The sequence below is a fragment of the Diabrotica undecimpunctata genome, chromosome 1 (assembly GCF_040954645.1).
Source record: "Diabrotica undecimpunctata isolate CICGRU chromosome 1, icDiaUnde3, whole genome shotgun sequence".
Taxonomy (NCBI): domain Eukaryota; kingdom Metazoa; phylum Arthropoda; class Insecta; order Coleoptera; family Chrysomelidae; genus Diabrotica; species Diabrotica undecimpunctata.
Window position 1 is genome coordinate 75,015,375 of NC_092803.1, and position 17,034 is coordinate 75,032,408.

Consider the following 17,034-nt stretch of genomic DNA (forward strand, 5'->3'; position numbering starts at 1 on the left):
TGGCAGATGCTGATATACAGACGGCTTTAAAACAGATAAAGGGAGTACAGCTAGAGTATACGAAAGCAAACCAAGGTTCAGCCTTAGTGAAAACCTAGATAATTACTCCACTGTCTTTCAAGTAGAAATTTGTTTTATATAGATGTGTTTGCAAGAATTAATTAAGTGGAACTACAGGAATAGAACTATAAAAATTATATTGGATAGCCAGGTGGCAGTAGAGGCACTGGAATTGAATCGAATGGTCCAAAGTTAGTTTGGAATTATCTTCTGATTCGGATCGAAAACAACTAGACTAAATTGAGGCATTGTGTAGTAAAGATGTGTTTTATTCTCTCTCAGTTACTTAACGTTGAAAATAACCTTACCCATCACTTCCCTTAGCTTATAACATTACAAACTAACAAATGTAATTGCAAATTATGGTCTATGATCCTAAGATAGCTAGATCTAAGTTTAGTTACTAATTTAATTACAATCTAATAACTATTTTTTGGTGGTTCGGCTTGGCCAATTACCCAGTAATTGATTTTTATAACTAGGTTTGTTTCATTAAATATTCTGTTGCTCTAAGGGGTTTTGTGTGGTTATTGAATTTTAAATTCCTACTGTAAATTTTATGAAATTTTTAGACATTACTAACTTAACGTTTTGTAAATACATTTGTTAAAAAATATGGACTAATAAAAAAACCTCGTTAATGACTACAAAAATATATAGTGGTATGCCGTAAATATTGGAGAAGACATTTTATCCAGAAGTAAATTCTTTAATGTTTATTTTATACGTAATATACGTGGTTTGAATCTAAGTCAAATGCATCTATTGTGTTCTGCTTGACGAATTGTTTGACGATTGGAACTCTGACAATCTTAACGGGTTATATTATTTAATCAAATTAGTTTTATTCGTGACAAATCGTTAATCTTTTGTTAATAATATTAAAAAACCATTTTTACATTTTAATACTTTGCATTTCATATGATTACCCAGCAGTTAGAAAATGAAAGCTGTCAAGAACATTATTTAACCAAGTTGACGAAACTATATAGGTAGATAATGATTCGGATACAGGTGCGTCGCTGAAATAAGCTAAATTCTTGTACTATAGATGTACTATAGATAGATGTATGAAAGAGGCAATGTTAAAATTATTTAAGGAGACAATATTCTTCTGAAATAATCCACTTTATATAATTTAAATAATAATTAAAGATAATTTGTTTATTTGTGATTTAAATATTATTCAGGATTAAAGACAAAAGTAGTATTATCTATATGGAACATGGAAGGTTTGATTTTGTTTAAGGAAATGAAGAAAAGAGGAAATATTCACGGTTAATTATTATTGATTACTAATACAGATCATCCTGAAATATTAGGTGTATAGAATATTAGTACAAATCATGACTATTTTTATTCATAAATGTTTAATAATGCAAATAAAATTATAAATGATTTTTAAATATTTGTTTTTAGATTATTCTAACAGTCGTACTTCTGAACTAGTCATTTACTTAAAAAATGAGATTGATTTAGCTGTCAGCAACAAAAGACCTACGGACCCTGTCAAAGACGAATGTTTATTAGTCTATGATTATTTAAGCACATTACAAACAAGCTTTGAGAAACGGCTTGAGGTAAGATCTTAAATTATTTAAATAGGTATATATATATATATATATATATATATATATATATATATATATATAATTAATTCTTTAAGTTTGTCAAAACAATCTGTTAGTCAACTTTTTTCTGTCTCTCCTAATTCTGTACACTCTTCCCCAGGAATATCATCTGCATTTCTTTATTTTTTAAAGTTCTTAAACCATTTTCTCGCTTTTTATTTTGGTGACTAATGCTTTAACCGTCTACTTTAACTTAACTAGTTTTCTACTAAAATTAATAATTTAATAGACTGTCAAAGTATTTCTTCCATCTGTATTTGACACCCTTTTCGTGAACTAGTATTTCATTATTTTCATTATAAAAAAATTTGAGGAATTTTTAAAATATCAACTTTTTAATAATACACTACAATAGTCAACTGAATTTTTAAAATAATAAAGAAAATTGTACATTTTCAAAATTTTTTTATTCACGTTTCAATAATGTGGAAAATGAGATATGTTTAATTTATAAAAGATAATACATAAAAATGTATTATTTGACATTATATATTTATAATATATAAATATATATATATATATATATATATATATATATATATATATATATATATATATATACCACTCTACAAAATTAACGCACCACCTCAAATGTACCATGATTTTGAAGCTATTTTTCTTGTGAATCTTTAATTGGATTTCGACGGTTTTTTTTTTCACGATTCCTTTGAGATAAATGTCTGTGTTCAACTTATTTTATTGCCACTGTTTCAGATATAAAAATTAAAATGGCACTATGAATAGTGCAATATTTATGGACATTGACAAATAGACGATCTACGGAGCGTTTTAAAAAGACTGCGGTCAAGTTTGAATTTGCAGCCAAAGAAGACAAATTACGACATTTCTAAGAAATCCATCAAATTTCAAATTGCTATTTTTTCTAGGACTTCTTACATTCGTGAATTATTATGTACAGTCTTATACATTCCAAAAGTTTGCAAATAAAAGGGCGGTTTTCTATCTATTTTTTTTAGTCTATCTATGTGGCAAGGCCATTTCAATTGAAATATCGAATATGATAATATATGAGTTAACCGACAAGATTAAGTTCGAGGATAAAGTTTCTTAAATTGCATTTAGAAAATGTATTTTAATTTTTAGGTGTCACTTACAACTGCTATACGTAACGCCAACCTTACCGTACGCAGGGATTTTGAATCGATGGATATTAAATTATTAGAACTTGTTGCATTAGACACGACTTTGGATATTTGTGAAGAGGTCAGCGCATGCGTATTAGAAGTTTCACAAAAAGTCGTGGACTATAATACAGAATACATTGCAGAATTTAATGATATAAATAGCAGAATGATCAATGTACCTCAGGATGCTCTTAACGCAGCCATTCTTAATGCTAACTCCAGCGTTTACGAAGACGAAAATTATGCCTGCAATTCAGCAATAATCATGCTGTCATGTGTAGAAAGTTTCGACAACAATACAACTGATACAATAACGACATGGTTGCCATCAAATCTTCCTTCAACTACGTCACCAATTTCTACGATTAGTACGATTACTCCAACCTACGTAACAACTACTTCTGAAGAGATTTCTACAAGCTACGAGTCAACTACTACAGGTTTTTCAACAACTGTCGGACCAAACCCTATATATACTAAATGTAGACTAAACAACTATACATTCTAATACACCATGTACCATTTTAAATCTCAATAGTAATTTATAATTTGTACCTAGTCTGTACCATATCATATCATTTTATTTAAAGGATTCATTGACACAATAATATATTGTACGCATTGACTTGGTTATAATAAATAATAAAAAGGTTAACAATATTTTAATTAATATAAAAAAAGAATTGCAAATCAAGCTTTTTTTTATTTTTAATAATAATGATCAGTTCTCTAAAATATAACACATGACATAGAGTTTATAAGAGTTTATATGCTATTGGATATGGAGGCTAGTATTGCACCGTTAGGTGCGTCCGAAATAGAATGACCTTCTATTGACTTCACAAATACCGAAATACTGGCGAAACAAAATAACCATCAGAAAAGTTCCTTTATTGAAATCTGTGAGATCCTCAAGAACTCATCGGCAATAAACAAACGAACCGACATCGACAATTTGAGCCAGGTTTACCACTCTCTCATCTTACGAAATAAATAATACCAATTATTCTTCAGTTAAAATGGCTTATTTTCCATTCAAAATAATAAGTTTCATTAAAATATAAATTAAAAATAATATATCGAATATTTCCGCCATACAAATCCACCCGTCCAACTAATCATGCAATGACCCCTGTAGAAGTTCATAATTGTCTCAAACCTTGGAATTTGGTGAAATATGGCCCTTAAAAAATTTTCGGTATCGGATTGCAATAAATCAGAGCTTTGTTTGTCTTCAGTGAAGAACCATCTAAATGAAGCCAAATGTTCGTTTAAAAATTTTTAAATCTTCGTATCTACTAATATGAACATTATTTTCTGCAGAGTTCATGTGTTTTTTGTTTTTTTTTTGTTAAGTTTGTTTTAAATAATGAGTGAAGTTTACAGTAGATATATAACATCAAAAATATACTACATATTGAGTTGTAAGTTATGAACTATTAACATCTGTATTTCTTATAAACTCTATCTCATCTGTTATATTGTAGAGAACTGATGAACCTTTAGAAATATAAAGCGAAACGTCTTCGATAAACTTATGAAGTAGTTGAGTGAGATTAAAATCTTACTGTAAATGAGGATATTGGTCAAGGAGAAAAAAAATTAAAAAACTATTTAAATGTTTCAATAGAAAACGTTTCGTGCAGTATAGTATTTCTGCACTTCTTCAGTTTTAATGATTGTAAAGTCCTATAAAGATGTCAAACAATGTCAAATGCCTAGGTTTAGGTGTTAGAAAATACATTTAATAACTACAATAAAATTACAGTAAAAAACACATTCAGAGTTTTTTTAATTTTATACAAACTTTAAAAAGTCACAAAAATGTAGGTTAACAAGAAAACAATATAATATAAGACAATACTTCCATTCTATCGCTGATGTACAATATATCAAAACATAAAGCCAGGAGAAAAAGTAACTTGTTTTAATTAGAGCTTAGTAAGCAATTTAAAAAAACTTTTTTATAGAGAAAGCATGGAAAGTTAACTTTATTGTTGGAGACAACAAAGCAATTAAAAAAGCTACTTTTTTTGACAGAAAGAGCTTAACTATTACGAAGAGAAAAACAAAATATAATGTGGCTTTCTATATATGGAAATTGGACTTTGTACGAAAAATCAACTGATAATAAAAATACTCGTTTAAGCAGGACAGAATAGAAATGTCAAATCGTTTATACAACTCTGATTAAAAAGGAAGGTTGGAAGTATAAGGCACCGATGACCATTGACCACGAAATTGTGTTTCGGAACTATGAGGTACCTTTTGGAAAAGATTTTACATCGGATGCGATGTGTGAAAACTGCTGAAGTGCTCGTTGAAATCATTTCAACGATATTCGAAGAAAATTCCTATATTGTGTCTATTAAAAGAAGTCAGTCTTGATAAACTACAAGCCTCTAGTTGTCGTATGATTAAAGATTTGCAGCGTTGCATAAAACCTCGTAGCCAAACTTCATCTGCCATTTTTGTTGAATTTCATAATTCTGGCGTTTTCAGTTTATTTACAACAGAAACTTCATACAGCAGTTTACGAATATCTAAAGTTGTAAGCCCATACGCCATTTTGCTACAGGTTTCCATATTATACTCTTTAAAATTTTGTTCTTGTTCCTCGTTAAACACCAATCTGCAGCCCTAATTAGGGGTCATGGAAATTTCATTGCCAGTCAAGCGTTTTTTAGCAACATATTATGTTTGCAACATTTGAAATTTTACAGCACATAATTCGGAAGCTCTTAGGAGGATCTGAAATGAATACCGAATTATAGTAACGTTCATAATTAATTATTTTCATTATCAAAAAAAACACTTTCAGCTTTGCTCTATTTATAAAAATTATTACCAACATTTAACATACCAACTGCAAACTTGTACAAACTGAGATAGTCTCACTGTGTAGTATTTTACTCGATGTAAATTAACCCAAGGCGTTATTCTAAGAAGTGATTTTCTATGGTTGAAATTTTGTGGGGTTAGAGTCAACAATAACAATAATATTTCGAAGTGAAACTATCGAATAATTAAGCTACCTACTGTTAATTACTACTTCAATAATACCTTCTACGCTACAACATAATTAACGCAACAACAGAATCACTTAAAGAGAGGAAAGTAACAAACACTAACATATCAAAAAAGAAAACACAATTTTTTAGACAGGAAGTGAAGACAAGAAGAAAGCCTTTTTACAATACAGAACACAACAAACACAACAGACATACAACAACTATAAACGAATCAGAAATAAAACGAATACTTTAGTTAGACAAATAAAAAAGGAACACTGGCAAAGTTTCTCAAAACAGATGGAACACGATTTTTACGGAACACAAAAAGAAATATGGAGGATGATCAGAGGACAAAGAAAAGAGATGAACGAACTAATAAAAACCAAACACATTCAGCAGGAAACATGGGTAAACTACTCTCGATTCCTATTTGCTAAAGCTGACGGTAATGAAACACCAACACCAGAAGTGACGACAAACAAAGAAATAAATAAAGAGGAGGAAGAGGTAAAGGAAGCATTAAGAAAATTACCAAACAGAAAATCACCAGAAGAGAACAGAATACTGAACGAACTCCTAAGGTACGGAAGACCAGATCTGACAAAACAACTATTAAAACTAATCCAAAAAATAATAGAACAAAACAGAATTCCTCAAGAATTGAGATCAAGCATCCTAATACCTCTCTTCAAAAAGGAAGACAAATCGGACCCGGAAAATTACAGAGGAATTAATTTATTAAACACAATACTAAAATTAACAACCAAAGTGATAACAAATAAATTGAACAAAATTATAACACTAGCAGAAGAACAGCAAGGTTTTAGGTCAAGAAGATCATGCACCGACGCTATATTTATAATGAGGCAAGTGCAAGAGAAATCATTATAATACAATAAACCGCACATCTATGTTTCGTGGACCTTACAAAGGCATTTGGCCGGGTCAAATTAAAAGACGTTATCCACCTACTGTATGCAAGAGAGATACCTCTAGGAATAATCAAAACGATCGAAAATATCTACCAAAACAACACAATAAAAGTAAAAGTAGAAGAAGAACTAACCGACCTTATTGAAGCTGGCAAATGTATAAGATAGGGAGATTCCCTGAGTCATCTATTGTTCAACCTGATTATGGACGAAATAATAAAAAAAGTAAGAACTTAAAAATGATACCAAATGGGAGAAAAACAACTTAAAATAATCTGCTATGCAGACGACGCAATACTACTCCCTCAAAGTGAAGATGATTTACAGCGTATGCTGCACCAATTTAATATAACCGCCAGAATATTTAACATGTTAATTTCCCCAATCGCTTGAACCATCTAAGGTACGCTGATGACATCGCATTGATAACCGATAAAAAAGAGAAATTATTTGAAATAATGAAAGAACTGGACGTAGAAGCTGAAAAGATACTCCTTAATATGAATTACAGCAAGACCAAAATCATCACAAATACAGATGAAGACATCACAATGAGGATCGGACAAGATGAAATAGAACAAGTTCAGGATTATACATATCTGGGTCAAACTATAAAACTTAATAAAGGAAACCAAACAGCAGAGATAAAAAGACGAGTTAGACTGGCATGAGCAGCATTTGACAAACTAAGCTACATTCTTAAAAACAAAAGACATCCACAGTATCTTAAGACGAAAGTATACAATTAATGCGTACTCCCTGTTCTCACTTACAGTTCGCAAACGTGGACATTTACAAAAGCAAACATGGACAAACTCATAAAAATGCAAATAGCAATGGAAAGTCAAATGTTGCACATAAGACTAAAAAAGAGAAACGAGTGGATAAGAGAGAAAACAAAAGTAAGGGATGTTAGACAAGAAGTTGCAAAATTAAAATGGAGATTTGCCGGACACAATATAAGATAAAAAGGAGACCGATGGAACAAAATTATTATAAGTTAGAGACCGTGGGAATATAAACGAAGCAGAGGAAGGCCCCAAATAAGATAGGCAGATGATATCAAGAAGCACGTAGGATCTAGGTAGATGACTGTAGCGACAGACAGAGAAAAATGGAAAAGGATTGGGGAGGCCTATGTCCAAAAAAGACAAAATGCATGGTTACAACAGCAAATTTACTAAGATGTAAATTGGAGCTGGAAGGTTAGATAAGAGAACAAGTAATGGAGTTTAAATATCTAGGCATCACATTCTCTAGCTACGGAAAGCTTGAAACTAAAGTGAAAGATAGAGTGAATAGAGCAAACAGAGCCGCAGGCTGCATAAATGAAACAATATGGAGAAATAAAAATATCGGGAAAGAAACTTACAACAAGAAATTTACAAAACTGTCATCAGACCAATAATGACATACATGGCAGAAACAAGACCTGACACAGAGAGGACAGAAAGGATGTTAGAAGCAGCAGAGATGAAAACAAGTGTTTTCATCTTTGCTGTTTCAGAAAAATTGATGGTAAGACACTATGGGACAGAGCTAGAAGTACAGATATACGACGTAGATGCAAGGTTAAGGACATCAAGAACTGGGTAAGAAATAGAAAAGTAGAATGGAATGATCATATAAGCCGAATGACAACAAATACAGTAGTAATGACGGCAAGAGACGGTTCCCCAATAAGAAGACGATCAGTAGGAGCCCACGAAAACGATGGAACGACAACTTACTGTAGTCACATTGAAAAATAGATGAGGCATGTCTATATAACGGTAGAGGAAGAATACCTTTTAAAAAGTAACTACTTACCTTCGTAAATTATTATTTTTTTTGATATTCTTTTACAAATTTCAGGAAAATGCGAATTCACTACAGCGGCATATGGCACTAAACGAAACCCATGCACAAATAAAATATCAACTTAATTCGGCGCCAAATTTTAAAGTGAGAAGCAATATCTTACTATGTACCGCGTCACATGGACTACCCTCCCCTACGTAAACTAGATAAAAATACACTGAAGGCGGATATTTGTATTTATTTTTAATAATGTAGAAAATTTTTAGTGATTGACTTAAAAATAACTGCAAATTTGTTTAAAAAGATAAAACAAAACATACACTCTTATTGAAAATAAAATAATTGCTTATAAAACACGAAATAATTCTTTATGCCCTACAGAAGTAATTCAAATATTTGACCTTCTACGGCTGAAGAGTATTTCAATATATCATATAAACTTTATAAACTTCTGCGGACAGATGAAAGAGTTTCTGCTGTAACAGAATTGGAGACTTCTATTATTAGATTTTTTAATTTATCCAAATTTTGAGCTATAGCCTCAAAATGATTGTAGATAACTATGATGGTTTAATGTCCCCAGAAAAGGTAGTCCATGGATGTAAGATATAAAAATCGCGCAGATTCGGGAAAGTATTGTTTAAGTACTCCCTAATTATTCAAGCGTTGTGAACTGAACGTATGAACTGTGTATTGATAAAAACAAACATTCTCTAGATTTACATCTGGAGGATTTGGAATAGCGGGAAGAACATGATTCTATAACAAATTGAGGTGTACTCTATTCAAGTTACTCTTAATAAAAAATGAACCTATTATATGGTCTCGTAAAATGCCAGTCCAGACGTTAATGTTGAGGTCGGTAAACAACACTGTGCTGGTTTTTCGGCGCCCAATACCTCGTAATGGAAGAATTGTGTCCCTTACTAACGAAACAGAAGATTCATCAGTGAATAAAATGTTTTTAATAAAATTTGATTTATCCTTCAAAATTCCTATTCACAAAACTCCATTTATCAAAAGAAATCGTCTGAATAAATCTGCTGCGTTTTCTAATATTTAAAAGTCTTGTAATCGTGCTTTTTCTGACTCCGAGAATGTTGACTCTTATTATTTTCATTTCTCTCACGATGTAATGAGATTTTTCTGACATAAAGAGATATTTTGCAATCCAGGTTTCAATTTCAGCATTTAACGTGGATATTCTTAGCACCTCTTGACCACTTAAGGTCTGCCATGGACTAGGGGCCTTTTGTTTTTCATAACTTGCCATAGTCATAATATCTTGGGAATATTTAGTGTATTGGTTTCTCCTTGCCTTACACACCGCAGCATTATAACCGATTAAACCAGTATTGTCACCTGTAAGTATTTAATTACAAGCTTATTAAGAAGTCATTCTTCTCTAGCCTTGGAGTTAGTAATGGCATAGCTGCTGCCCTATATCATGTCCTCAGTTGATCCGCGGGTGCTTATTTGGCGAACCTTATTCGCACTTCGCACCTATCCTTTATAATATACAGGACGTCTATCAGCCATATGGGACGCGTTGTGTCGAGGTTGAGTGGGTAGGACTTCCCCACCCCGCCAGTCTTATGCGGATTCGAAGTGCTAAAGAATCTCTACTTAATTCAGAACTCTTCCTCCACAAAAGCTGAGACCGGCCACGGAGGCTGTAGACCTCCAATTATATTTTATTCATATTTTATTTATTAAGTCCAGGTATGCACTCCTATCAGGTCATATCAATATTTAAATCTGTTGTTTTTGCCATGGTAACTTTTAAACACGTGCATTTTTGAAAGTTGAATTTAAATACGCTGAGGCGTACTTTAAATAAGCAAAATGGGTACCAATAAAAACAATATATATTTTATGTTTCATTTATAAATTGTGATATGATAACAAGTTAATCAGTATCGTTACCCCATATTATCACCTTTTCTTAGTATTTTAAAGTTTTTTTAAGTAGTTTTGATGATAAAAAAAAATATATCGTCAGGCCGTGGAGTTTAGAGGTCTACATTGTAAAAATAACATGCATCCTATCATCCATGCTATGGCATGCTGGACGAGCCATACAGTCTGTAGTCGACACCCCGAGGTATGAGCGGGAATACAAAGTGTAACAATACTTATACGCTTATGAAACGCACCTGGCGGATCATAGGGGCCTTCACATTTTGCTCTTTTTCAACGAGTCTTGAGTAAAATGTCTTTAATCTTTCCTATCGGCTTCTCTTGGCTAACTCTTATTTTTTCCGACCCCGAGTGGCTATCAGTGTAATCCGAGGGTGGACAGGTCGCTATAATTCTGTCTACTACACTCTACTATTCTTCTCTCGACTAAGGGAGTAAACCCTAACAGAAAATCCTGGCCCTCCTGGTAGGGGGTTGGGACCTAGGGCCTGCTCCTGTACACCCATGAAAAACTTACTGCAAAAAATTCTAAAATCCAGCCTCGGAATACGGACGGGAAAAAGGAAGACGACGTAGAAAACGAACAAGGTCTTCGAATATAAATACATGGAATATCCAAGGGTGGAGAACCAAGTCAGACGAAGTCATGGCAGAAGTAAAGAAAATAAAATCAGATATCACGGTTCTTACCGAAACAAAGAAAAAAGGCCAAGGCAGTGAAGACATAGGAGGTTTTATACATATTTATAGTGGAGTAGAGAAAGACACAAGAACACAAGCAGTGGTATCAATATTGATAAAAAAAGACTTAAAAGGAAACTTGAAAAGCTGGGAGCAGATCAATGAGAGAATTATTAGAGTATCTATTACGTGGAAAGGGCACGACCTCGAGATCATTGGAATATATGCTCCGTCAGAAAATGCATCAAAAGCAGCTAAACAAATATTCTACGAAACTTTATCGGAACTCATTGAAAATATAAATAGCCGCAAAGAAATTGTGTTGTTGGGAGATTTTAACGCTTGGACAGGAACAAAAACATATGACAAAGTCGTAGGAAAATATGGTGACAATTATAGATTATGTCATCACAAAACAAGAAACACACATACAAGTTGAAGACATAAGAGTATTACGAGGACCGGAGTGCGGAACTGACCACTATATGGTAAGATAAAAATGTTACCTACAATATAGACCTCGGCTACTCAATCAAAATGACAACCAACTAGCTCAATCAAAACCCCTGGAATCTACCTAAACACAATATTGATGCACTGCAAAACGACTCGACATCATTCTTATATATGCTGCGACTCAGCCAAAAATTGGCAAACCTGATGTACTCCTCAGCCCAGAATACCTATAAAGAGATAATCAATAAAATCAATGAAGCAGCTTACGAAGCGCTCGGCACAATCCAAAAGAACAAAAAGAATACTCCATTGTGGTGGACAAATGACATCGCCAATGCAGTACACAACAAGAAACAATCATATCAAAAGTGGCTACAAACAAATGATCCAGATGATAAACGAACATATGCAAGATCAAACAGAGAAGTAAAAAATTTAGTAACTAAAGCAAAAAATATTTCCTGGGAAAGTAAATGCGAAGAACTCAACAAATAAATAGGGTCAACAAGATCAAGAGAAGCATGGAAAACGGTAAAAAATCTGAAACCAAACAGAAAAAAAAAACGAGTAGAATAGATTTAATAGAAGAATGATCTTGGATCGAACACTACTCACAACTTTTGACTGAAACAAGACCTTAATTCACGAACATCATTACAACAACATATGAACTGGAATTCAGTGAAGACGATGAAATAACAGTACAGGAAGTCGAGAATGCAATACAAACTCTAAAAAATCGGAAGTCATGCGGACCACAAGGTATACCAAATGAATTATTAAAACATAGCCCACAAGTATTACGGGAATTACGGGCGTATGTCTTCACCCTATTCTATAATGGACACGACTTACCACCGGAGTGGACAAAAGCACATATTAACAACATCTACAAAAAAGGAGATAGAAAGAATTGTTCAAACTACAGGAGGCTAAGTGTCATAAATTCACTCTCAAGACTGTATGGAAAAATAATAAAAAACAAAATTGAAAAAAAAAATGACAGATGTTAAAGAACAAAATGGCTTTCGTGAAGGCAGATCCTGTATGGACAGTATATTCTCTCTAAAGCAAGTTATCGAGAAAAGATTAGCTCACAACCTTTCAACTCATATAGTCTTTATAGATCTGACAAAGGCATACGATAGTGTACCACTTTCAATGCTTTGGGTAGCAATGTAAAAAAAAGGAATAAGCAAAAAAAATATACAAGCAGTACAACAGCTCTACAAAAATATGACGACAAACATTAAAACTGGAAATAGATTAACTAGAGAAATTCCTATTAGTAAGGGCCTAAAGCAAGGCTGCTGCATAGCACATACACTGTTCTAAAAATATATCTAAATGAGGCACTCTCAGTGTGGAGAAGAAAGTGCTGCAATATGGGCATCCCAATCGGAGATGATAGATTGTACACGATACACTTCGCTGACGACCAAGCCATTCTAGCTGAAAACGAGAGAGATGTAGACTATATGCTTAGAAAACTATGGGAGGACTACACCAAGTGGGGCCTTACAATTAATGTACAAAAAACTGAGTACTTAATTGTAGGAGAAAAACCAGAAAGCCTACAAATCGAAACGGGAACTAAAAAACCAAAAGACAATTTTAAATACTTGGGAGTCCAAATAACATCAAAAGCAGGAAGTAGCGAAGAAATACACTCCAGGATTGGCCAAGCAAGATCAGCCATCAGACAGCTACACGGACTATTATGGAATAAAAAAATAACAAAAGAACATAAAAGAAGACTTTATAAAAAAATAATAGAAAGTATTGGGCTATACGGCGTCAAACTCTGGGAAATAAAGCAAATAAACAAATCAAAAATTTAGGCCATGGAAATGAACTACTGGAGACGATGTTGCCAGCTCACAAGACTTGATAGGGTGAGAAACGAAGATATTCGGAGAGAAATGGAAATCGATCTAGACATAATAGACACAATCGAAGCCAAAAGACTGGTATGGACACCTTCAGAGAATGCCTAAAAATAGATGGCCAAAAAATAGAAGAATAGACTCCGCCAACTAGAAGAAAACGAGGTAGACCAAGACGATCCTGGAGAGACGATATCGACGATAATGACCGCCAGAGATCTAACAACTGAAGATTGCCTCGACAGAAAACGCTATATATATATATATATATATATATATATATATATATATATATATATATATATATATATATATATATATATATATATATATATATATATATATATGAAGTGGCCTGCGTTTTTGACGTAAGAATCCGCTTATAATCGAGCGTATAAAGGACGTGACTCTTGACCCGGGACATTTGCTAGTGAGTTTTGACGTGGTGTCACTTTTTACTAACGTCCCAGTAGAAGAATCGTTAGAGATTATAGGAAAAAAATACCCAATACCACCGGATACAGTAAACCTAACGAGACACTGCCTGAACAACATATATTTCATATACAAAGACCAAAGGTACAAACAAGTCGAGGGAGTCTGGATGTGTATTACACATCCAGTTTTACTTACTTCTACATTTCTTTCTATTTTTCCATAGCTTAATATCACCTTATATAATCCGCCATACTTAACTCTATTCTTGTCACCATTAATACACTAACATCCCTTTTCCAATATCCCATTTCCCATCCTCTCCAATAACTACCATCTGACTAATCACACAGGTTTTCTTATAAATACTCACACTACATCTATCAATCTCTTATCACAATCAGTTTCAGTATCCCCAGCTTACATCTTTACATTGATCTCCTACTTCCTTTTCTTTCTCTTTCTTTTATTTCTTTTTCCTCGATTCATCTTCCACAAATTTCAAACCAACTTTTATCTATATCTACTTCATATAAGGAAACAATTAGGTAATAACATTCTTTTTACCGCCTTCAAAATGATTTATTAATTTCAACTACCTAACTTAAATTTTGCCTTACCCTGGTATACCAAATTTATTTTACATCACAGTCACTCATTGTTTTACATTCTACCACCTTTTTAAAATACCAAAAATTGCTATTGATCTTACTACACACAAAACACAATTCTTCACTAAAAACTGCCTATTCACAAACTTAAGCATAATGACTTTTGCTCCTACTACATCATTCCACTTGACATTGATGGGTACTAACTGATTTTTCATACCATCTTTATATCAGTTAGCCCAAGACTCCAGAACAGATCAGAGGTAATGTAAGTCGAAAAAACTTCACCAGCTACAGGGGGTCATGTAAGATGCCCCATTTTCAGTTTTTTAATAATCAATAAGTTAAGTCTATTGCATTTACCTTGATAAAACCATGAGGATTATATTTTAATACGGATGTCCTTCGAAAGTTTTTTTAAGTGGCCATACAATGTTTTTTAACAACTTTTTATGTAAGTAGTAAAAAACCAACGTGTTATTTCTATATATTTAAATTTTAACTTGTGTTTTTTAATATTGGTATTTTTACTCTCTCTTTTAGTTAACTGATGATGGAATGATTTAATTCCGAAAAGATCTTCTTAAAATAAAAATTTAAGCTTGTAATAAGCAATTTTTTTATACCTTAATACAGACGAACACCACGTGCTTTGTATTCAACAGGTATACTAGCCACTCCTGGATATCTCCACTTCATGGTTTGTTCCAGTTTCACTTTTAATTTTAAATATAGAAATAATTTTACTTGTCTATTTTTTATTATTTGTACGAAAACACGTTTATATTGTATTTCAATGACCCTCTTAAAAGATACAGATTTCTGGGTAAGGCTATTGATTCATTGGCTTCTTCCTCTCGAGGAATAGCTGTCATAGTTCTTCCGCCGCCTGATTCTGGAGACAAAGCCAATGAAAGCGACGAGGATGGGGGAAATGATAAACTACTATTAGACAATCCAGGCCTAACCAACAAAGTTTCTGGAGAAGTAGAGGTGCACGAATCAGGTGATAACAATGATGACGACTCTTTCAGTGACACAGAAGAATTAGAACCAGGACCTTCCAATGCAAAACGAGCTCGTAAAAATTTTTCTAATAAAGATGTTACATGGAAAAAGCAAGAGAGTGTACATATTCAGACTCCATCAGTTGCGCCTAGAAAAGTAGGAGAGGAGCACCTTGGAAAGTGACGTTTTGAAATTTTTGGCCTGTTTTTTACATCGGATATGATAAGATTTATCTTGGAACATACATTATTGTACACTCATGGAGAAAATAATAATCCATCCTTTCAAATTACTGAAGCCTTTTCATGGATTATAGCTACTCAGCGGCTATCACTCTCTTCCCAACGAGAACGATTACTGGTCTACGGCAGAAGATCTGTCTGCTCCATTATTTGTAAAAACTATGGGCAAAGAAACATTTCGCTCTATCAAATATTACTTACATACATGCGACAATTAGAACCTCACTACATCTAAAGTAGCTAAGGTCCAACCTTTGTATGACAAGTTTCTGGTGCAATTTCAACAATTTGAAATATTTCATGAATTATTAAGCATAGATGAAGAAATGGTTCCATATCATAAACACCATTGTGCTAAAATGTTTATAAAAAATAAACCTAAAAGATTCGGGTTCAAGTTATGGATGCTTTGTGGAGTATATAGTTATCCATACAATGCTCAAATCTATTGTGGGAAAACAGAAAATTGTTCAGTGCTACTGGGAACTCGTGTTGTCAATGACCTCCTTGCCGTCGTTCAAAATTCCCTACAATAGTGTTCTTTGATAATTTTTTCACAAGGCACAAATTATTGACAGATTTAGCAAAGCAAGGAGTCCAAGCTTATGGAACAATTCGCGAGAACCGTACAGCTAATTGCCCGCTACTGAACTTAAAGGAGATAAAAAAAAACGGGGTGTTTACGACTTTCGTTCAGACGGAACAGTCATTTGTGTCAAGTGGAATGATAACTATGTCGTTACAGTTGCAAGTAATCATTTCAAAGTCAACCCAGTCGACATGCGACACATCGAAACAAAGGGTGAAACATGAAAGTAGGAAAGATATGCCTCAGCCGGACCTAATAAGAAAATATAACAAAGGGATGGGGGAGTTGACCTCCTGGATCGAATGTTGAGCAGCTACCTACCCAGATTGCGGTCAAAAAATGGTAGTGGAATCTGTTTTCTAATGCTTTGAATATGGCAGTCGTTGCTTCTTTCCGATTCTATCAATACTTACATCCAAAGGAAAACATTTCTCATCTAACTTTTCGTCAAGAAGTGACACTAGCTCTTCTGATGGCAGAAATAGTGTCCCGACAAAGATTAAGTGGGCCGACTGCGTCCGTTATTCAGGACATCAGGTATGATGGAGTCAATCATATACTGACAAGAGATACTCATGGTAGATGTTTGTTTGTCAAAAAAATACGCGCCAGCGTTGTAGAAAA

At 33.3% G+C, this 17,034-nt stretch overlaps 2 protein-coding genes across 2 annotated transcripts in view; one reads left to right on the forward strand and one right to left on the reverse strand.

Moving 5' to 3' along the window:
• LOC140450735 (uncharacterized) overlaps positions 1-3,491 on the forward strand; it is a 37,333-nt gene extending 33,842 nt beyond the window's left edge. The window contains exons 3-4 of the mRNA XM_072544407.1: positions 1,480-1,640; positions 2,796-3,491. Coding sequence (XP_072400508.1) covers positions 1,480-1,640; positions 2,796-3,344 — 710 coding nt within the window. The 3' untranslated portion in view covers positions 3,345-3,491. The remainder of the gene's footprint in view (positions 1-1,479; positions 1,641-2,795) is intronic.
• LOC140432302 (uncharacterized) overlaps positions 1-17,034 on the reverse strand; it is an 803,181-nt gene that overhangs the window by 609,113 nt on the left and 177,034 nt on the right. The gene's annotated exons all lie outside the window — the stretch shown is intronic.